A 22,858-nucleotide genomic window follows, 5' to 3' on the forward strand; every position below is an offset into this window, starting at 1 on the left:
ATGAACGAGCGAACGAACGAACGAACGAACGAACGTACGAACGAACGAACGAGTGAACGAACGAACGAACGAACGAACGAGCGAGCGAGCGAGCGAACGAACGAACGAACGAACGAACGAACGAACGAACGAACGAACGAACGAACGAACGAACGAACGAACGAACGAGTGAACGAGCGAACGAGCGAGGGAGCGAGCGAGCGAACGAACGAACGAACGAACGTCCACCAGAACAAGATGATCGCATAACATTCATTCATAGTTCACGATGATAACGTACCAACTATAATTTGTGAGCCTTCAAGGAAAGTTGCCAAGATGCCAGTTGCACTTATTTGTAGTATACTTGCTGGGAAAAGGCCACAAATAACTTTTTTTGCTGTGTATAGGACGAGGAGCGCTCAAAAATTGTTTATGCCTATTTTTATGGGTCTCTTAAAAAAAAAAAGCTAAATCACCACGTAAGTTTTGAGGAAATGTTTCAATTGCTAGGAAAAATGTGCAGACAAATTTTGAAGTGTGTGTGATAATGACTGTTTAAATAAAAATTAGGCCGGTTTAGAGGCCTTATATCCCTTTGAATCCCGAATTTTTTTGCGGGCGAGAAAAAAAATTGCTGATGGTTTTTTGTTGTTAAGAAGCTATTAAAGAGTGTGTAAAAAATTATGAAGACAATAAGTACACTGGTTTTCAATGGAGAAGCATGTCCAGTATAGTGGACACTGGGATTTATTTGTTGCACATAATCTGCTTTGCTCATTGATGCGACAATGCTGTACGTCTGTCATCTCAAGAGCACAGCGGTTCTTAGAATCACAAACACAGTAGTGAATGACTTAAGAAAAAGTAGGAACTTGCACTTGGAGGGACAGGGTCTTGCATTATCCTCTTTGTGCTCGATGAAACATTAAAACTTAATGTCAACTCTGCGGCTTACTTGCTGTGGAAATCGCGAAAACAGTTTTTGCTTGCCTTCAAGCAAAGAAAGACTGCATTTTGTGCACTGAACTTGCGACTTTGCCTTGCATTCTGGCAGTCGACACCTAGCGGAATTTGCCATCACTTGCGGATCTGGCCAATGGCCTTCTTGATCAAAACGCAAGTCAGGGCCTGGTATTTGTACGGCAGCCCTGTGGTGGTGTTCGTGTTGAACAGTAGCATCTGTAGATGGCCTACCACGCCGTTTTCTTTCTTGGGAGCCCCTGATAAGAGCTTCTGCCACCTGCATCCTGAAGTCTAGCAGGTGAAGCACTTGACTCTTCGTGTAGCCTGCCTCTTTGGCGTCTTCTTTGTAACTCAGCCAGCTGTTAACCAAGGCGAGATCGGTGAAGTGGAAAATGACTTTTACAGACCATTTCTTAGTTTTCATTTTTATGCGATACAGACTGATGAGAAAGTCGTTCAGGTCAACTCCTCCCTTGTGAGTGTTGTAGAATCGGACACTTGCAGGCCTTTTGACTTCAACGTATTTTTTCTGTTTCTTGTCGTAGCGCCTAGTAGAGTCAACTGACTCAGCTCCACAACATGAAGACAGCAGCGTAACTGACCGCGTATCCATCTATTTCACCACCACCAATTTTCCGTCAGCGCTCACCTTCTCATGACTCGATCCGCGTCCTTCAGCAAGTAGCTCTTTATCGGATTTGAGAGCTGTCTTGACTCTATTTGTCATCACTGTGCCATGACCGAACATTTCCTTCTCAAGAAGGCGCTCAATTAGCGGTACGGACGTGAAAAATCTGTCAAAGCACAAGATGCAGTCATTTCCTCGAGGCATTGAGTCTGCAAGTCGCATGACAATTCCCCCGCCGATTCCGAGATCTTTGTGCTCAGTGGGAATTGGTGTTGTGGCACCCTGGTAGATTTCAAAGTCCAATACCCTACCGAGAGAGTCAGCAAGTACAAAGTTCTTGAGTCCGGTCGGGTTTGGCTTCCCCCGAACATACTGACGCAGTTCTGTTCTGCCTGTAAACGAAATCATCTGTTCGTCTACACAGGCTGCATTAGACCTGGGAATTTTCAGACAGGCTTTCCTCACACGGTCTAGGAGGGCCTGAACCTTCCAGCATCGGTTGCTTTCATCATAGTCAGTGTCGTTGTTGCAGACGTGCAACGCGTTTCTGAGACGGAAAAAGCGATCTCTAGGCATGGCATCCGCAATTATTGATACTCGAGTTGCTGCTGCCCAATACATGCGGGCCTGAGGGAACTTCAGGTTGCCCATTACAATGTGCATTCCAAAAAGAGCTTTGGCTTCTTTGGCTGTCATACCTAGGGTGGTCCCATTCGTCTGAATCCAGTACAAGTTCGTTCTGGTTGCTGCGAACTCCCAAAAGTCGTCTTCAAAATATTCTTTAAAATATGTCAAAGGCGTCTGGGGCTCTTGACAGTGTTGCGCGGGTGCGGTTCTTTCTATGTCAATCGGTGCTGAAAATGCCTGTGCCGTCCACGACTGTGCGACTTTTTGGCGGGAACGTTGTGGTCGAGATACTTTCTCAAACTTTTCGTTTTGACCACTTTCATCTCCACTCGAAGAATCGTCGCTGCTTTCGTCCAGTAGGGATTCCGGCTGGAATTTCTCCGCTTCATCGCCCGAGTCCGAATCGACGTCTAGGTCGGACTGGTCCCCAAACAAAAGCTCTTGAATTTCTTCATTGGTGAGCGTCTTTTCTGCAAACAAAACAACCAAATAGTGCTCAAAATTATGTTACTTGTATGAAAAATCCCCATCAATGTATTCCTACCACGACACTAGGCGTCATGCAATTTTGCCACCAGAAAAAATGAAATCCAAACACAACCTGATTGCACGGGGACATCAACAAAACGCGCCAGTTGAATCCCAGTGACCAGTACACTGGACAAAAAAACATTGCCGCATTGCGAAAAAACCGCTAATAACTAGGGAAAACTTTTAACCACATTGTTTCAAATAGAGCTTATTTAGCTCGCACGAATTTATTTATTTGAATTAAGTGAGGAGAAAATGTAAAAAAAAAATTACTTACTTGAGCACGTTGCGCGCGGCTGTTTGCTCGTGGAGGACGCCATTACTCGGTGCTGCCCTCCTGAGAAGATGCGGCCGAAAGAGGAACTATCTCGATCTAGATATTCGTCGTCTTTTCAGGAAGCCGTGGAAATGGTTTCGGTTTCGATTTTGGCTTCGTTCGCTTTTTTTATCCCTTTTTTTGTTATGTCCAGTGTAGTGGTCGCTGGGTCGGAAAGGGATATGAAGCGCTTAAAAAGTTTCCTCGCTTGCTTGGAAATACCGGGAACGGCAGAAATTTAATATTTAAAGTAAACAGAAGCCGCTTTCCGGTTAACATAAAAGGGTGATGGTTTGGGCTAGTCGGTTTTCCATGAGGCTGTGTGGTGCAGCGCGAAGTGGGACAGAGGACACAGCAAAACGAGAACAAGCGTTTCCTGCCGACTAAAATTTTATTGTTTGATGCAAGGTATTAAATAGAAAAAAAAGAGCGGAATGAAAAAAACACACATAAAAAATCAAGGATGCCATCACCGCTCACTGGTCGTGCTGGCATAGTCTAAGAATGTTAATCCCTTCGTGATAACACCAGAGAAAGCTTACTTATGCATGGACATTTTTCACGTGCCACTCTAGCTGATTCCACAATGATGCTCGTGCGATCGTCCATATGCGTAAAGATCACTATTGTTTCCTCGAACAACGGGGTACATCGGCACGCGCTGCAATGCATTGATAAAAAAGCATTTGTTTGTATTCTTGACGTTGTTCGCATGTTCACGCAGACGCTCGCTAAAACATTTTCATGTCTGGCCCACCTAGCATGCGCCGGAATTTAAGGGGATTCTGTACACTAACCCCTGCTCACAATCCACGTAACGTTTTCGATGCTTAACTTCACACTGTGATTTTTATTTCCTGATGGGGGTGTTTCTCTTCGCTATTGAACAGGGCTTGTGTGGGGCAGAAAAAGACTACACGTACACAAACCCACTCACTGATTTTTTTTTGTGTCGATGGGCGATTTGATGTTTGTATAGAATCACCGCGACGTTCGGATCCTTTTTCGTAGACTGTTTTTCGGTGACCCTTGCTTCGCTGTTACGTTTCCTTATTTTCCTGCGGATTGTCTCAGCTACTGAGACGAGTAATGCGACAGGATAGCCCGAGGCTTTCAGGCGTGTAACTTGTGCTTGAAAGCTGCCATTTAGTCTGTGGTGGCAGGACCGGTCTGATGCATTAGAGGAGCTCTCCAAGCCTGAACAATAGCCCTTTGTACTAGTTTACTGTGTGCTGATGAGAAGGGCAAGAGTGGTTCCTCTATGCATTAGCTCAATCCTCAATGCATTCGCTGATGCACTCCAATTGATGCATTTCATTGCCTTTTTTCCAGTGATCATGTTTGCTGGACATACGAACCCTGTGCGCAACAAACCACTCCTGCCCTTTTCGTCAGCAGACAGTAAACTAGTAAAAACGGCTATTGTTCAGGCTTGCTCCTCAAACGAATCAGACCGGTCCTGCCGCCACAGACCAAATGGCAGCTTTCAAGCACAAGTTACACGCCTGAAAGCCTCGGGCTATCCTGACGGATTACTCGTCTCAGTAGCAGAGACAATCCGCAGGAAAATAAGGAAACTTAACAGCGAAGCAACGGTCACCGAAGAGCAGTCAACGAAAAAGGATCCGAACAAGGCGGTGATTCCATACAAACATCAAATCGCCCATCGACACAAAAAAATCTGGGAGTGGGTTTGTGTACACGTTGTCTATTTCTGCCCCACACAAGCCCTGTTCAATATCGAAGAGAAGCACCCCCATCAAGAAACAGAAAGGCCAGTGGTAAGTTAAGCATTCCATAGATGTTACGTGGATTGTGAGCAGGGGGTAGTGCGCAGAATGCCCTTGAATTGCGGCGCATGGTATGTGGGCCAGACATGCATGTGTTTTAGCGATCGTCTGTGTGAACATTCGAACAACGTTAAGAATGGAAGTAGGTTTTTTTTATCCTTGCATTGCAGCGCATGCGGATGTGCCCCGTTGTTCCAGAAAACAAAAGTGATCTTTAAGCGCGTTGACGATCGCACGCTAATCATTGTAGAACCAGCTAGAATGGCACGTGAAAAATGCTCATGCATAAGTAAGCCTTCCCTGCCGTTAACACGAATGGAGTTCACATTCTTAGACTTTGCCAGCGCGACCAATGAGTGGTGATGGCATCCTTGTTTTTTTATGTTGTTTTTCTCGTCCTATTTTTTTTCCTATTTTAAATCTTGTATCAGACAATAAAATTTTAGTTAGCAGTAAGCGCTTGTCCTCGTTTTCCTGTGCCCTTGTCCCGTTTCGCACTGCACCGCTGAGCATTCTGGTTAACCTGTGCGGAAAGTTTGAAGTGTGTAGATTATTTCTGTGTATTGAAAATAATAGCCGAATACTTGTATTCTCACAATTTCCATGCAGTATACAAGGCGTGTAGCTTGATTTCCCGGTTTTCTAAATGAACTGTGCCAGACACGTTGTTTATGTTTCGTTGAAGCAAGAAGCCTGTTATGATTGAAGAAGGAAAAAGTTTTTAATCTGCGTAAGTTAATTACTGCCTTTGCAGAGGATTACTTACTTGAGCGTTCTACAGTGTCATAATGCCGTTATGCGCAATATTTTCCGGAGCCCTAAAATAGGTGTACATGACACCAAGTTCAAGTTAACGAAACATAAGGGAAAGGTTAAGTGTAAGGTGCAGCGAAACTTTCGCGTTTCCGGTATAATGAAAATTGTTGCAAATAATTACTTAGCTCTGGTTCTTCTTTTTCTATTTTCATGAGTTATGCGAGGCTCGTAGGTGTTTTCTCCGGTGCACTCGATGAACCATTTGTTGAAAATAAGCGGCACGTTATGGGCGATATGTATAAAAAGTTCAAAATGGGGGGGGGGGAGCGGTAGGCAGGGGGAGTCGGCGGACATTAGGGCCAATGCTCTGGCGAAGTAAGATTTGTGTGCCAAACCCCCGATACGATTTTGAGGCAGGCCGTAGTGGGGGACTCCGCGTTAGTTTTCACCACCTCGTGCTACACCGTAGACCTTACTGCGCTCTGCCCTGTCTCTCGCTGCGCTATTCTTCATGCATTTTGTGCAGCACGTTATTAGTACTTATAATGGCATCTTGCGCACTGTTTATTATTATTATTATTATTATTATTATTATTATTATTATTATTATTATTATTATTATTATTACATTTTTTGGCTGTGCACCCATTTTCGGGCAGTCGTGAAAAAAGGGTATGTGCCATTGTGATAAAAGGGGTATGCAAGATATGTGTCGCGCTTACTTACGCACACACATCTCACCAACATTCATCCTCCGGCAAGCATCACACATCGCCTTTCCCTCCTCGCGACTTCACTGCGTCGATCGACGTCTCACGCCGCGAATTCGCTGGGTTGGGTTTTTGCATCTCCGCATAACTTGCGAACAGTGTACTGCATAACCATTGCATAGAATTAAAGTTGTGACCCATGGTGGTGCACAAAAAATTTACGCGAGACCAAAAATTGCGTAACATGAAAATAAACACATTCTACGGATCGCATTCAATTGGAAATCCTTAAAGGTATTTTAAACACTAAATCTTCGATCGATCGCTTCACGTAGATTCCAACATTTGCATTGGGTCTGAATTAGTTTATTTTTCACGATGTAGTGAGAGTAAAGCTGAGAAGGAGGACGTAGTCTGACGACGACAGCGTTGTTTGTATTCTAATATCTTTTCTGCAATATTTAGTAATTGTTTATTTCATATATGTATGAGATAACACGTTTTTTCACAATTTTCAGTTACCAATTGTTCTTCAATTTAATTTGCTCAAAATTAATATTTTATCGAATTTTGGTACCACCCTATTCATGTCCGATGCTCCACAGTGGGTTGGGCCGTTTCACTGAGGAACAATTAACCCTTTGAGGGTCGATTTTTTTCGCCACATGCGACCACTCAGGGTCGATTTTTTTTATTGCACATTTAAATTCTTCAGAGGGAGCTATTTCGAAAAAAAATTACTGTAATTTTTCTAGGGTGACCGTAAAGTGAGAAAAAAATGTTTGGCGTTGGCATATATGGACTGTTTATTCATGAAAAACAATAAAAAATAGCAAATAAAGTTATAAGATTTTAAAAAAATTGGCGCATTCTTATACGCAATGTGCACACGAGAAAAATACACAAGAAGAATGCGCACACGAAAATTTTTTGCAAGTCTCAAATGTTCCTTTTGCACTAATACTTCTTCAGCGTGTGGTAGTTCTTGAAGCATGGCTCCACGCAGAGCGGTTTGTTGCACTCAGCGCACCTGTACCTTGTGTCCTCGCGATATTTTTGCTGCCGAGTGGTGTTGGCGCAGACATTGCACCTCTTCTGGGTACTGCTTCCCTGAGCAGACGTGGGAGGCAACTTCGGAATAAAGGGCCAAAAAAGGAAACGCATGCACGGCGGCATCCTTCGTATGCGGACCCCTGTGAGCAACAACCGAGCGGGTAACAGGCGGTCACCCTTTGAGTGACAAGAATGAGATAGCCATCAGTTTTGCGAGCAAAAGAAGCCGAAACCGCGTGCGGAACAAAACCGAAACTAACCGCCGCGCGCCCGCGAGCGCGCCAATGCGCGAGCGGTAGCAGACGCGCCGGAGCAAGAAAAAACTATACAACGAAAACTGAAAGAGAGAGAGGCGAGAAAAAAATTCCATGCATTCCCACATAGTAGCACCACATGCCAGGCAAGAAAAGGTTAGGAAATTAGCGCGCGTTTTAAACGTACAGACGGCGCCGTAAATATACGGCATCGACCATTTTCGGACCTGTTCGCGGCGCCGTATATTTACGGCATCGACCCTCAATGGGTTAAACCAACCAACGAAGACAGCAGCCTAACAAAGAACGAACGGGCGGAGGCAGCAAAGCCAACTTCCAACTTATAACTTTTGTCGCTGTGAAATGATGTGCTGCACGGGCGCATACAGCTTTGGCACTTGCTGTGACAGCTGTGACATTTACCTCTTAGCCAAAACCAGTGAGGTATATATGCATTTTACAACTGTTGCTGTAAGTAAGCAGTCTAATTTCGAGATAGCTGCATGCAACGCTTTCGTTGCAGTTGCGAGTCCGTGTTTTTTTTTCCTCACCAGGGAATGTAGCCTGGTGCATACCGGTGCCTAGAGAACGGCTTCGGCGACCATACAATAAACTGCTGTTTTAGACGTTCCGGAACTATCACAACATGGATTACGTGGGACGCCGTAGTGGAGGGTGTGGGGTTAGTTTTAATCACCTGAGGTTTTTTAACGCGCACCTATATCCAAGAACATCAGCGCGTTTGCATTTTGCCTCTATCAAAATACGGTCGCCGCGGTCAGGAATTGCGTCCGCTACCTCGAGCTCAGCCGCACAATGCCCGCGACTGCGCCGCCATGACGGGTACAATAATACGTTCTTCAACACAAACTGCGGTTCGTGCCAATGAAATCGTATTGGCATGACTCCCCGAAAACCTCCCCGACTGATAAGCCGCAACAACGAGGCTATGTATAGCGCTAGAGTCGTCTTCAGGAGAGTTACAATTCACGCTCGATTTTTTTTTCTTCTCCTTTGTTGCCGTGATTCTCTGTCGCGTGCCATGCTGGTCTGTACATCCCGTGATGAAATTCTATATAACACACGACTATCCTTGGTAAATATTTGTGCAGTGCACTGTCACCCAACCGTTTAACAGATCTCCAGTTCTTTCTTTTTTGTTCTTGTATACTGCAATCCTCTCTGATGCATGTGATTTCTTGTTGATGTCTATTTGGATAATATAGTGTATTTTTCGTCGTGTGCAGCCCTATTGCGTCGTCGCAATTCTCTTATCTGTGTGCTCGATTCCACTTAAATTCCTCAGATCAACTTCGACGAACCCTTCAGGGAATCTCAGCCGTCGCGGCGCATCCTGGCGACTGCGGCAAGCCAACGCACACAGAGGGGGCTGTCCGCGTGTCGCTCACATCATGCACAAAGCGTCAGGTCGGATCGTTGCCGGATGCCCGCATCGAGCGCCGCGGGAGGCAAACAAGCTTGCGGCCGATAAATAGCGGGAAAGGCTCAGCACACCGGCGATGCCTTTGCGCAAGCGTTGCCGATCCGGGCTGCGTGGACATGCGCGGAACGCCAGCGGCAGGCGGCACCGGATCAGCGAGCCGAGAAGGCAAAACCGCTGGCGGCTAAGTGAGAGCTTTGCCGCCCAAGCAGCGTCAGCCTCACGTGCTGCGCCTCGGTTAGTGCGTGCTGGGACGCCGGTATACCTCGGACGTGTCTAACGCTGGAAGTATAGGGGTTAAAGGGAACGGTCGATTTTCATCTCTCTTGCCTGCCACGACGGGAAAAAAAATTGCGCAAGGCTTGAAAACTGAGCTTGTTGGTACGCGGCTACGAGAATAACTTGGGAGTAACGCGAGAAGATGGGACGAGAGTAGGCGACATGAGCGCCGACTAACAACAACGTTTACTTAAAAAAAAAAAGACACATCCTCTAGTTTACGCTAGGGGTGAAGATACGCAGTCAAGTTAGGGAAAGGAGTGGGCTTCAGCTCGCGCTTCGGTATAGTGTTGCGTTAGGACACGAAAAGGAAACAGACACAACACACAGCATGCCTAGCTGTCCGTTTCTCTTTCTTTTATCACCTGGATATCAGCCCTGAAACCAAAGCTAATCCAATAGCGCTTTTTGTATCAATACTTCGACCACGGAGCCCAAAACTTCGTTTGAAGAGGGAATATACGAGTTGTGTAGGAACAACGGGCGGAACTGGCTCTGTAGTACTGTTGGGATAAGATAATTTTAGAAATGGCGTACAAGAGCGTCTCTGCGTACCCGAAGCGCTACCCACGGGTTGCGTTCTTTTGTGTTATTTTGTATAACTTTCCGTGTTTTGTACGCCCCGTACTTTTTGTCGCCTACGTTAGGGCTCGCAAAACCATAAACTACCTGATAGGGAGTTTCAGATTCTGCGCATCCATAGTTTGGAGACTCAAACCACTGGGTGTACAAAAGAACGCAAACAGTTATACAAGCAGTGCATGACGCTTTGTGTGCGCATTGCGGTTTTGGTGCGCAACACCTAAAGCTCGCGCTAAAAAGCTAAATACGTCGCGGGATTTCTGTCTCTCTCTCTCTCTCTCACACGCACACGCACACACACACACACACACACACACACACACACACACACACACACACACACACACACACACACACACACACACACACGCACACACACACACACACACACACACACGCGCGCGCACACACACACGCACGCACGCACGCACGCACGCACGCATACACACACACACACACACACACACACACACACACACACACACACGCAAGTGTGTTGCAAAAGTGTCGATGGGACCGTATATTACACTTTCTCCCAAAAGTTTTTATTGACGTAGGCCAACACAGATAAGGAACTGTATTGTTGGCGATGAAGATGAGGCATGAACCATGCGCGCTGGCTTATAGCCGCCCGTGCTGAAACGTTTTTTTTTCGCTGTAGGAAAAAAGCAAGGTAACATGCATTGGGCATTCAAACGTTGAATTTCACGCGACAATTAACGATTTAAAAGCTTGAGTACGATCGCGAATCTGCTTGTGAGAGTGAGTAAGCGGAAAAGCACCGAGTTGGAGGACGCGCCTGATTCGACGGATAAGTTTTGTTGGTGCGATTGCTTAACACGCAGTGTAAACTAGTTTGCCACCATCCGACGTGTGCAACTAAGACAGTACGACTTTTGTTAAGCATCACGAGACACTGATGCAAGGAAGACGTGTCTAAAAGACTTTTCGCATCTGTATACCTGAACTATATCATAAGGCAGATACAGACGGTAAAACGTAGCGCTTTCAGGCGGTATACAAGTATTTAGTGTTAGCCAAAAATGCCCGAGTTACATCAGAATAAATAAAGAACATCTTGCGCGTTCTTTGTGAACTGAAATGGCGTCAGCATGAATTGATTATGAGTGAATATATTGAAGCGGGAAGATGATCGACTGTTCCCATGGAGACAACTATAATGAATGGTTCCTACTTCTCAAACGATTACAACGCTTTAATAGCGTCAGTGTGCGTTGATATCCATATTCGCAGAGTTTTCAAAACACACAACTTCGAAAGTGGCCTCCTCGCGGATAATCACGTCCGTACGGTATGCGGCCCTTCCTAGTAGATGACAAACAAAAGGTGACTCGCGAGGAAAAGAAAGAAAAGAAGAAAGAAAAGAAATAGAAAGGAAATGAAAGGCAGGGCGACAAGAAAAGGAAGTAAAGCACCCTGCTGAAGCCTCGGCTTTGTAAGGAAATTGTGGCGAGGAGCATTAATGAGAGAAACGCGATCACCCTCGAAGGCTCGACGCCTGCCTGATTTTCGCGAGGAACCATAACGTCTTCGCAGCAGACGGCGCCCCCTAACTTCCTTGCCTTCTTTTCATCCCTGCGGGAATGAAAAGAGCACGCGAATTCTTCGCGAAGCTACGACATGCCTTTTTTGTTTGTTTTGAAATCAAATGGCTTCCTGCTGCGGCTGCGAGTATTCTTTAGTTAACTAAATGGCTCGCCCTCAATTAAGGGCGGGCGCCTAATGAGCTTCTCGGCGAATTCTCTCCTGATTAGCGAGAACCGTATCGGTGGCATAATCCTTCTCGTCGGGAGGTGCTGTCGGCCGGGAGAGTGGTACAAAACCAAGAGAGAACGCCAAGCGGAGCACGTTTCGAAAAGAAACCCTCAAACTATTCCTGCCCGCCTGAAGTGGGTTGCTCTAGTGGCTTGACACTTTCGCAGCTATCGCTAGCATTTTAATTGAAGAGTTCATGGAGCTCGTCAAGGAAGTGAGTCACGTTGGCAGCCCCGTTGGCGCGTGCCTTGAATAAGGAGCGGCGTGAACGGAGTGCGTGTTCCGCATTCGTTTGGGAGCGGAAATGAAGAATGAAGGCGGCCGTCCCTCGACGATTCGCGATTTACGGTTGGATTCACTGTTGGGAAGTTCCTGCTTTGCAGTGAGTCGGCAGTTGTCACTCCTAACGCTTACTATGCGCATTTTTGTTCATTATTCGCGACTGCGACGTTCGAGAGCTGTGTTTGTGGTGGTCTTCTATTCTTAAATTTATAGCGCCTGCAATAACGGACAGCGAAATACGTGTACACATGACCTTCTTGAGCCATCTACAGAATAAGGTGTGAGAACTAAGATCCACACCACCCGAAAATAAAATACAGTTTGCATTGCCAAGAAAACACACTGAAATGATGGCGCTGACCTAAATATGGGCGAACGCTGTATTTATGGAGAGGTTAGCGTTACAGATGGTTAAACAGGTTGGCGATTGACATGGCGATTCGTAAAGAAAGCCCAGGACTAAGAGGATCTTGCAACGCCTCGGTTCACCACCTCTTATGTTTAACCGCCTGGTTTGCCGTTTGTTCCGTTTGTGTGCGATGGCTGCTTCAATAGAAGGCGCTGCAGCAGACGCCTAATACGTAGAACTGTCACTGTGCACACATCCGTGAGCGCACAGCGTGCTCTTTTAATTAGAAAGCTCTATTGCTCAGACGTGCAGCCTTTAGAATTATGGGCGCAGTAATGAAGCTTCAAAATTAAGATACTTATCGTAGTGGAACCGTCAAACCACAAGGACTAAACGGCCCAAACATGACATTTTGTAATGTGCGTATATATTGCTATGGAACCGTTGTAGGCGATTCGCTAGACACCGTTTGGCGTGGTGAAGGTCACTAAGAACCCTAGCGGGCGCGGGGCTCCGTCTTACTAAGCCCAGCGCAATTCTTTTGTAATACAAACTGTAAATAGTCCATCAGGCAGATTTTAAACACATTTGAAAAGCTATTACGTTTTATCATACCTGTGCATTCGCAGCACTACACCGAGAGAGAGAAAGCAAGGACAAGAAATGCAGGAAGACTATAGGAAGGCACCGGAGTTGTGAACATACCTGACGAATCCTGAACTGTGCGGCACCATTTTGTCTCGAGCCTTCCATTGCAAAGGCAGTTCCTTAATCGACGAGCGAACAGGAGAGGGCTTTAGGATTATTGGTTGCATTGGCTAAGTGACAGTTCGATTGAGAACAGCCTCGTGCCGCACAAGGGGTCGATGACTTGGCCCTGGACGATATATCCTAGCTAGAAAGAATAACAAGAGCAAGAAAGAGTAAAAACCACACAAAATAAACATTACGGGAAAACAATGAAGATGTACGGTTGGCCTTGAGCTCCTCCACAGCTGTCGCTGGAAGGTTCCCATGAAAACGAATGGGGCAGCTGGCACTGAGTAAGGGAGGCATCAATTGTTTCAACTTCGTCGGACAGGCAATTTACGGGTTCCAAACGCATAAAACTTCGCCGATGAACGCCGCCTTCCTAATACGGTGCGTTTGAGCACTTATGAGCATTTGAATGAAGCTTTGTATTTGGGGAAACGGCAACAGATCTTGTCAACGCTGCTGTTTTATTGCCTTCGCTCACCGAGTGAGAGTGAGAGAGATAGAGAGAGAAAGTGAGAGAGAGATAAACGTGATGGGAAAGGCAGGGAGTTTAACCCGAAAAGATTCTGTTTTGCAACCCTGCACTGGGTGAAAGGTAAGGGGAAATGAAAGACGGAAAGAATACTCTTGCCTTTGCTCAGCAAATTCTGTTGCGCGTTTTGTGCCCTTAAGACTATAGGCGAAGCACTGTGTGCTACGCTCGAAGTAACAGGATGGTCGGTCGCTGCTTTATTTTTTTTTTGTTCCAGAGCTTTGGCACATCTCACTACGGGAGACTTGGAAAGCAACGATGGTAGACAGTGATCGAATAAGGAAAGTCGTAGGTTTAAGGTTTCCGTTTCAACGCCAGTGTCGTAAACACTTAATAATTGTATAAAGATCATTATCACCACTGTTTCTGTCCCGAGACATTGCAAGTCCAGTGACGCAACACGAGAAAGCTTGGTTGATACATGGCTAAAGCCGAATTCGAAAATATCTCATCTATATATGAATCTGGCACCTCATGCTTGTTTCTATTGGGAGAAATAAACTCAGATGCTCAAAGAATGTAAATTCAAGTGTGCGTGGTCGGATACCACAGCAAGCAAGCGTCGAAGTAAAAAAAAAATATTGATAAGATAATTATATCGGCGTTCGGGGAGTGACGAGTTTCTGTAATGTGATTGCGTTATATTGTTGCGGAGTGTTCGTGCAGCTGCGTGTTCAGAATGTTGTCGCGACTGACGAGAGCTCGCGAGGACCCGCCTATAGCGTCGACACTCGGCAAAACTGAAAAGAACAGCCGTATTCGTGGCGCGGTCATGCGAAAACAACCCCGTCGGCGCGGGAACGAGGTCTGTTTGTACCACGTTACCCAAAACGAAGGAACAAAAAAAAAGACATTCTATTTCTCACGCATTGTAAAGTCGAGAGACCACGAAGGCATTCTCGACGCTTCTGCGACGAACGCCTCGAGTGCTGAGCAAAGAAAAAAAAAACGAACAGAATAACACACCGCGTCAAGCGTCAAAAAAGTGCATCTCTTGGGTAGATGCTCGAATTTAATGCCGCGAACTTCTTGCGGCGACGTCGATACCGTTGAACTGTATAGACGCATCGCGGCGGAGGCGTTTCTCAGACGACGCATTTCTTGGACGAACTAAGCAACTGACGTCCTTCGTCGACAGCACATGCGCGAAAAAATATCGCTATTCCACAGCATGACTTGTTTGCCGTCACCTGCTTCGTGACGTGGACTTTGCCACTCGTTATATCATAGTCCCCAGCAGCCTTTTCTCGTTCGCTTAACGGATGTGTTGACGAGACAAAACAAAATTTTCAATCTTTGTAATAATTCTGTTTTTTTCAATTCGAGGTAGCGCATTACCTTCAAATAATATTTTTTTCCCTTCATGATCGCGCCCGACACACCACAGTTGCATTACTATTTGCTTCTCAGAGCAGGGATAAAATCACAACATTGTTTTCAGTTATAGTGTATGATCTATTATTCGGTAACCCCCCCCCCCCCCCCACGTTCGCATCATAGTAACTAAAGTTTGAACTTCGTGTGCAAGAAACAAAAATTCTTTCAGGGGGTCTGCTAGCTCTTCTGCTTTGGCATACAGCAATCAGACTCCATAACGAGAGCTTAATACGTTGGATCTTATCAATCCTAATGAGCTGAGAAACGGGTAACGGTGGACAGATCAGGCTGAACGTGCGGCGGTAATCTGTGAGTCCTTCGGATTAGCTCTCGAGAGCAGATCGCAGCGGCCTGATTTGGCTCAACGACAGCACAACCCCTCACGAGCCTTGTGGAGCGCAACCACTTCCGCAAGCATTCGTCTACATTCACTGGTCCCTGACTCGCAGCTTCGTCGTCGAGTCGGATTACAACGGCGCGAACTGTGCTACACTGTCTGCAGCTTAGGGTAGCCTTCACTAAGTCCTACGCTTTCCTTGTTGGGATGTCTGACGACCTTACATGTGACATCTGCAGGTGCGGCGAGGCAATATCGCACGGACCTTGTGTTCGGCCCCGTTACAGTGCGGAGAGGCAAGTGCTGTGTACTGCCATATTGCACCTAATATTGAGGCATTTCTGAGGCAGACCAGCACATCATGCATACAATAAAACATCCCCTCTGACGGTTGCTATTGCGCTGCATGCACGCTACGCTCACACGATGGAGATTCACGAAAAAAAAAATGACTTCGCAGGTCTAGAAGCCTCTCCGTGTCGATCTCATGTCCGAATTTGCCAGATACTGTTCAGTGTCAACAAGATGAGCTCGACATAAACGTAGAGGGCGCCAGGACACTTAAACGATGGAAAACGTATGGGATACGGCGTAATATCTACGTATTTTGTAAGCGTCCCTTGCAGAATGTGTCAGAACACCGAATCTTCGCAATCTACGAAACAATGATCAAAGGTTTCTCGCAGACACAGACGACAGTTGGAAAAAATGACCTCCTTCCTTCAACCATGTTTTAACAGGAAGAAATTTAAAGAAAAGGTTTTTCTTCCAGAAGGAATACGACTTAGCACATCTTGATTATCACACTCCAAATAACGTGCAGGATACGAGGAAACTAAGAAGAGGCAGTCTATCAGTGCAGATAAAAGCGTTGGGAAGAAGCAACGCTTGGGATTGATTTGTTAAAAAAATTATGGGGTTTTACGTGCCAAAACCACTTTCTGATTATGAGGCACGCTGTAGTGGGGGACTCCGAAAATTTCGACCACCTGGGGTTCTTTAACGTGCACCTAAAGCTACGTACACGGGTGTTTTCGCATTTCACCCCCATCGAAATGCGGCCGCCGTGGCCGGGATGCGATCCCGCGACCTCGTGCTCAGCAGCCTAACACCATAGCCACTGAGCAACCACGGCGGGTGGGATTGATTTGTCGAAATCGACATGGTTAGTCAATCATTGTTACCGTGTTCTGAAGCGCAGTAATGTTGTATCTATAGGCTCCTTACGGCGTCATAATTCGCCATGTGGGTGGTCTGACTAAGCTAGTTGTTAACAGTTATCTCTCAGAGTCCACACTCGCCTTCTGTCATCAGTGAGACAAGGATTCCATTGTCCTTACTTTTGCTTCTTTCTTATTTGGAACTGGTTTGCGTACGTATCCTTCAGGAGCACAGCTTCTGTGGGTTCTGTTTGCTATCTGACGTTCGAGTTCTTGCCTATGCAAACAATCTGGCCTATTTCTTCACTGATAGGAGCATGGAGACTGCCCTTGCGAATTCACAGCAATGTCCAGTTTCTGGTGAAAGCGCAAATTCTGAGAAAAGTTCTGGCTTTTCGTTAGGGCGGTGGTGTACGATGCCATCTCATTACGTTGGCATTCAGTGGAAAGATGATCTGGAGTACTTGGAAGTGCCGCTCTCAAAGTGCCGTAACAGCAACTCCCATTGGTCGACAGGAGTAGTAGAAATACGACAAGAAACAAACGCATGACAGATGTGGCTATGCTATCAGTGTTCACTGTTGTCGGTTTCGTCTGCAAAACAATGTCCCATGTTCTCGCTACATTTATTTAGCGTTCGCGTTGTGAGTCCATGCGAGTACACACACACACACACACACACACACACACACACACACACACACACACACACACACACACACACACACACACACACACACACACACACACACACACACACACACACACGCGCGCGCACACACACACACGCGCACACACACGCGCACACGCACGCGCACACGCACGCACGCACGCACGCACACACACACACACACACACACACACACACACACGCATGCACGCACGCACGCACGCACGCACGCACGCACGCACGCACGCACGCACACACACACACACACACACACACGCACGCACACACACACACACACACACACACATATATTCTCATTATCTTTTGCGCATAGTTCTACCATCGACCTTCAAAAAGTATCGGAGAGACCTCGGCGTTTCCTGAAAGAAATCATCGAAACATTTCCTTTCCTGACTATATATAAAAAGAAATGCACCCTTAAAGGTGTTTTCTCTTGTCTATCACCCCCCCCCTCGCCCTCTACGCCCATATAAGAGCGTCTTTAAACGAATCAATACACTCATTTCACAGATAGATCTTTAAGAATTGCATCTTTTCCGCCAATGTGTACTTTGCTGAAATGCACACTACGTTTTATTTTTACAGCGATATATTTTATTCTATCAGGACTCTTATCTTTCGGACGTCCGCCGAAGTAATGACTAAGTGTTTTCCAAGACATTCATAAATAAAAAAATATCTGAGGACACCTAAGCACTTATGAATTGTAAATGCAAAAGCATTAATGTCCAGTTGAACGCCCCTGAGAGGTCCTTCGAGTTTTGCACAGCGAGTAATGTTTTAGGGTTTTACAGCGGGATAGGTTATCGACTTTTGCAAATAAATTGGTGCGGGTTATTAGTATTTTTTAACTGTTTCTACGTTAGCATGTTGGCTGTGCACCGGAATCATTAGGACGATATTGCCGAGAAATCAAGTACATTTATTTTCACTCAGTGCGTTCACGCCTGCCTCTTTGCTCGTCTTGCTGCGTTCTTCCGCTCCCTAACTTCGTCAGCGGAGTACTGGCGTGGACGGTCACGTTCTGCTACCGCCGAGGTTGCGGCCGCCGACAATGTAGAAGCAGCAATCGCCGCCAAGTGAATGGGCAACACAACAAACGTGATTGTACTGTTCGACGGATACAAAGTCCCAAGCTACGTGAGGTACGGTGCGGCCTTGTTCCGGTGTACGCTATACAAGAAACAACTGGACCTGTGCTACCAATGTGGATGATTAGGACACAGAGCGGACGTGTGTCCTAACTGCAACGAATGTATATATATATATATAGAATATAATTTATTGATAGGAAGGACAAAGAGGTCGACCTGAGCTAGTGCGCTCTAGTCTGCTACTCTGCAATGGGGAAGAGGGAAGGGGAGTGAAAGTACTGGGATGGAGGATGATGATAAGAGAAATGGTGAGTGCTTATGTAGATGAGGCAGTTGTCTTGCTAAGCCGCTCGTTGAGCTTAGTGTCCTGCAGAAACTTCAACAACACTTTAGTTGCACGCATTGAAATTTGAGTGTCAGGCCATGGGCCGAGGATAGCTTCCTCCGACAGTGGTTGCCTGCAACGCTGACTAGGAAGCTTTCTAACATCCTTCGCTCCAGCATATAGGCTGGGCAGTTGCACAATCCATGTTGCTGTGTTTCAGGCATCTGGCAGTGTTCACAGTCAGGGTTGTTCGATTGGCCGATGAGGTGCGCGTAGTGACGGGTGAAAGCAACGCCGAGCCCAATGCTGTGTAGCAATGACGTTTTGATCCGTGTAAGCTTCGGGGGTAAACAGAATTTGCCGTCTGGGTCGATCATATGTAGACGTCTCTGAATGTTGTCATCGTGGGCTCTGTAAGCCTTTGTAAGGTCCTGCATGGGCGTCTTGATCATGGAGTTGGTGTCAGGTCGCGAGTAAGCAATCCGTGCTTCATCAGAGGAAGAGGAGGCCGATCTTGCCTCACTGTCAGCGAGTTCATTGCCAAAAACATCACAATGACTAGGCACCGATTGAAAAGGGATCACGTGGCCACTTAACTCGGAACTGTGATGAAGTTCGACGATTTCCAGCGCGAGCAGGTAGTATGGTCCTTTCTTTAAAAAGCATTTTAGCGCCTGTAGCGCTGATGTGACATCGTACAATACCGTCCATTTATGAGGTGTCTGCGTTCTCATAAAACGGACAGCCTCCCGTATTCCCGCAAGTTCCGCCGCCGTAGATGTCGATTTGTGGTCTAATCGAAATGTAACTGCAACGACAAGACTGGCCAAGGATGCGGGTTGGCGGACCCTCCTGAAAACCATGTATGCAAGGCAAAATATCAGCTATGCTACATGAATCACCCTACAGCAGATCGACAATGAAATGCAATATACAAGATCCCCTTTCTAGTGAAGAAACGTCGCTGGGAAAGAATTAAACAAGAAAGAGAGAAAACTACACGACGCAAGATGAGCTGCTAGGCCTCAGCATCTTGAAGAATCAGCCGGAACTCCCTTCGAAACCTGGTGGTGGTGGTGAATTGTATAGCAACAGCCGGGTTTAGCCTGGCGAACAAGGCCGGCAATTGCTCCGCCCGAGCGTCTCGCACAATACCGCTGAAGGGTTTCACCATCTGTCCATCAAACCGGTCTCTCTTAAGAAATCGATGAGGAGACGTGAAGTTTCTTTGCGGGCTATAACTGATCCCTCGGGAAATATGAGGTCTTGCAGGCGCGCATGCGGAAGGTTCTTGTTTTGCAGATTTTTCAGGAGAATGGCTCTTTCATCTTGGAATTGCTGGCAGGACCACAAAAAGTGCTCAATGTCTCCTGTCTCGTTGCATGCCGTACAGTTCGGAGAATTGATTCGCCCCGTTTTAAATAACCAGGCCGGTGTATTAGCAGATCCTGTCCTTATTCTATATAGAAGTGTGGCTTCCTCTCGGTGCAATCTCTTGGTTACGCAGGGCATATGCGGTGGAACCCAAAGCGACGCAAAGTGATTTCGAATGGCAGGTTTTTGCACTTGATTACTCTTTGGAGCCTTGATTTTGGGAGGATGATAGAGTGCTGCGTATGCAAGCGCATCAGCTTTTTCCTTTCCTGAGATGCCAATGTGAGAAGGAATCCACTGAAACTTTACGGTGAAGCCTTTGTTGTTGAGTTCTTTCACGATGGCTAGTGATTTGCGTGGGAACTTGAGGGATGGCAAACCACGGTATATTTGTTGTAATGCGGCCTTTGAGTCCGTAAGGACAACCACATTCTGCGGAGGCAAAGTCTTTAGTTTGCGCAGAGCAGAAGCTATTGCTACGCCTTCCACAACTGTCGACGAGGCTATACAGTCCAGACGGCCAGACCACGTATATCTTAAAGAGGGGATATAAAATGCAGCTGCACAGCGGTCTTCGGCTGCCTTGACAGAGCCATCTGTGTATACTTGTAGGTGATTCGGGTAAATCGTGTTCAGGTGTTCCAGGACTAATGACTTGGCTTCTGCAGATGGAATGCAGCTCTTTGATTGCAATCGTGGTACACATAAGTTGCATGTGATGTCCTCGAATGTCCAGGGTGGTTCTATCCTTTCCCTCTGTCCCGAGCAGCGCAATCCTAATACGCGAAGCGTGTTCAATGCTGCATAAAAATGTGAGCGCGGCCTGTTACCTATACGTCTTAAGAGGGCTCTACCGGGTGAAGACTCACTCAATCGTAGGAGCTGGATCATCAGAGCCTGGGAAGCCTGAAGTCGTAGAGGGCGTGACTCAGCTTCGTAGAGCACTTTCTTGTTTGACGCTGGCTGAGGGACTCCAAGGCAAAGTCGGATACCTTTTCTGTGGATGGCTTCTAAGCGCTCGTATTGGCTGTCTGAGGGTGACATCAGAGGTAGTTGATACAGGATGCGACTGGTAACCAACGCTGTATGTAGTCGTAGCATCGACGTCGGGTGGTTGCCCCAGCGTATGCCAGCGACTCGCTTCAGCACATGTAACCTGGGTGACGATGACGCCACAACATGGTCAACACCGCGGCGCCAGAGTAGCCTGTGGTCTAAGGTAACGCCCAGAAATCGGACGTTGGTGACTTGTCGAATCTGGTATCCGTCCAAATTTAGCGTCAAGCGTGTAGATTTTCTTTTCACTCCAGGAAAGAGTACGAATGATGATTTCTCTGCTGATAGTGATAATCTAATCGTTGCCAAGTGGCCCTGAATGGCTTTTACTGCTCCCTGGGCTATTCGTGCAAGGCGGCGATGCTGGTAGCCGGAGACCCATATGCAGATATCATCGGCATATATAGATATCTTCACTGGTGTTCGATGGTTTAGTACTCTTGGGAGGCTACTCATGGCAATGTTAAATAATAAGGGAGATAAAACACTCCCCTGTGGCACACCGCGAAATATACGTATTTCATCGCTCAAAGTGTCGCCAAGACGAACTCTGATGCGACGATCATTGAGGAACGTATGTATGAAGTGCAAGAGATGACCCGTGACGCCTATAGCATGCAACTGGCTGATGATGGCTGTTTGAGACACGTAGTCGTAAGCCTTAGAAACATCCATGAAAACAGCAAGTGTCGACAGGCCATCCGCACTGTAATGTTCTATGTGGCTTAGCAGGTCCAGCACATTGTCTTGAGCGCTTAGACGCTGCCGAAATCCAGTCATGCACGATGGTAGTTTTCGACCCTGCTCGACATACCAAGTGAGTCTTGTGCACGCCATCTTCTCCATTAGCTTCGCTGCACACGAGGTCAGGGATACCGGTCTGTATGAGTCCAGAGCTGCAGGATTCTTTCCAGGCTTCAGAACCGGTACCACCCATGCTACCTTCCATAAATGTGGGATAGCCCCACTGGCCCAGACTTGGTTAAAAAATGCCAGTAAATCACGCCGTCTCTCCACCGGTAGGTTAGTCAGCATCTGATTACTGATAAGGTCAGGTCCCACCGCACAGCGACGTCGTAGGCTGCTCATAGCTAGTTCCAGTTCTCTGAGTGTGAAAGGAGCATCCATTAGAGACGACGATAGCAGCGGGGCGGGTTGGTTGTGCCGGCTGACCTTCCGGAAGAGTATATTGCAGCGAAGGCATTCGCAAGACAAGCGAGTGTCTTGCCTAACTTCAATGCTAGGGCTTCAAATGGCTTGTTTGGTCGAAAGTTGCCAGCAAGGTTATTAACGACCCACCATATCCGTGGAACTGGCGTGAAGACCGATAGGCTTGCACAAAATGATGCCCATTGATCTCTTCTTAGTTTCCTTGTATAACGTCGAATTACTGCGTTGATCCTGTTATATATAGTCTTCATTGGTGGGTCGCCCTTCGTCCTCATAAGCCTCCGTTCCGCTCTTCTACGGGCAGCGCATAGATTTTTGAGCTTTAGATCCGGAGCGGGGAAGTGGTCGGGTAGCTTCAGCTCAGTGGTAGCCAATCTCTTGCTACGTAGCATGTCCGTGAACAGGTCTCCAGATGATTCGCTTAGGCCATCCCTGTACGTATCCCAATGCGTCACAGGACAGGATCTTCGGCCGTTGGTTCTATATCCAGCAATGTTAACGAAGACAGGAAAATGATCACTGCCCATTCTATCCGTGCTAGTCGTTGACGATGCGAGGATGTCCGTTGAGTGTAACGTCAAGTCAATGACACTGTAAGAGGCCGGTGGTCGAAAAAACGTTGGCTGTTTGTCATTTGCCACGCAGAGTCCCTCGGTGTTTAAAGCAC

General features: G+C 46.8%; 2 protein-coding genes across 3 annotated transcripts in view; one reads left to right on the forward strand and one right to left on the reverse strand.

Moving 5' to 3' along the window:
* The window catches only part of LOC139054984 (piggyBac transposable element-derived protein 3-like), a 6,364-nt gene extending 3,192 nt beyond the window's left edge, over positions 1 to 3,172 (reverse strand). The window contains exons 1-2 of the mRNA XM_070532689.1: positions 3,009 to 3,172; positions 1,595 to 2,670 (exon numbers count right to left, since the gene is read on the reverse strand). Of these exons, the coding sequence (XP_070388790.1) occupies positions 1,595 to 2,670; positions 3,009 to 3,051 (1,119 nt within the window). The 5' untranslated portion in view covers positions 3,052 to 3,172. The remainder of the gene's footprint in view (positions 1 to 1,594; positions 2,671 to 3,008) is intronic.
* LOC135900322 (uncharacterized) overlaps positions 1 to 22,858 on the forward strand; it is a 176,316-nt gene that overhangs the window by 5,327 nt on the left and 148,131 nt on the right. The gene's annotated exons all lie outside the window — the stretch shown is intronic.

The sequence above is a fragment of the Dermacentor albipictus genome, chromosome 1, assembly GCF_038994185.2.
Source record: "Dermacentor albipictus isolate Rhodes 1998 colony chromosome 1, USDA_Dalb.pri_finalv2, whole genome shotgun sequence".
Classification (NCBI taxonomy): domain Eukaryota; kingdom Metazoa; phylum Arthropoda; class Arachnida; order Ixodida; family Ixodidae; genus Dermacentor; species Dermacentor albipictus.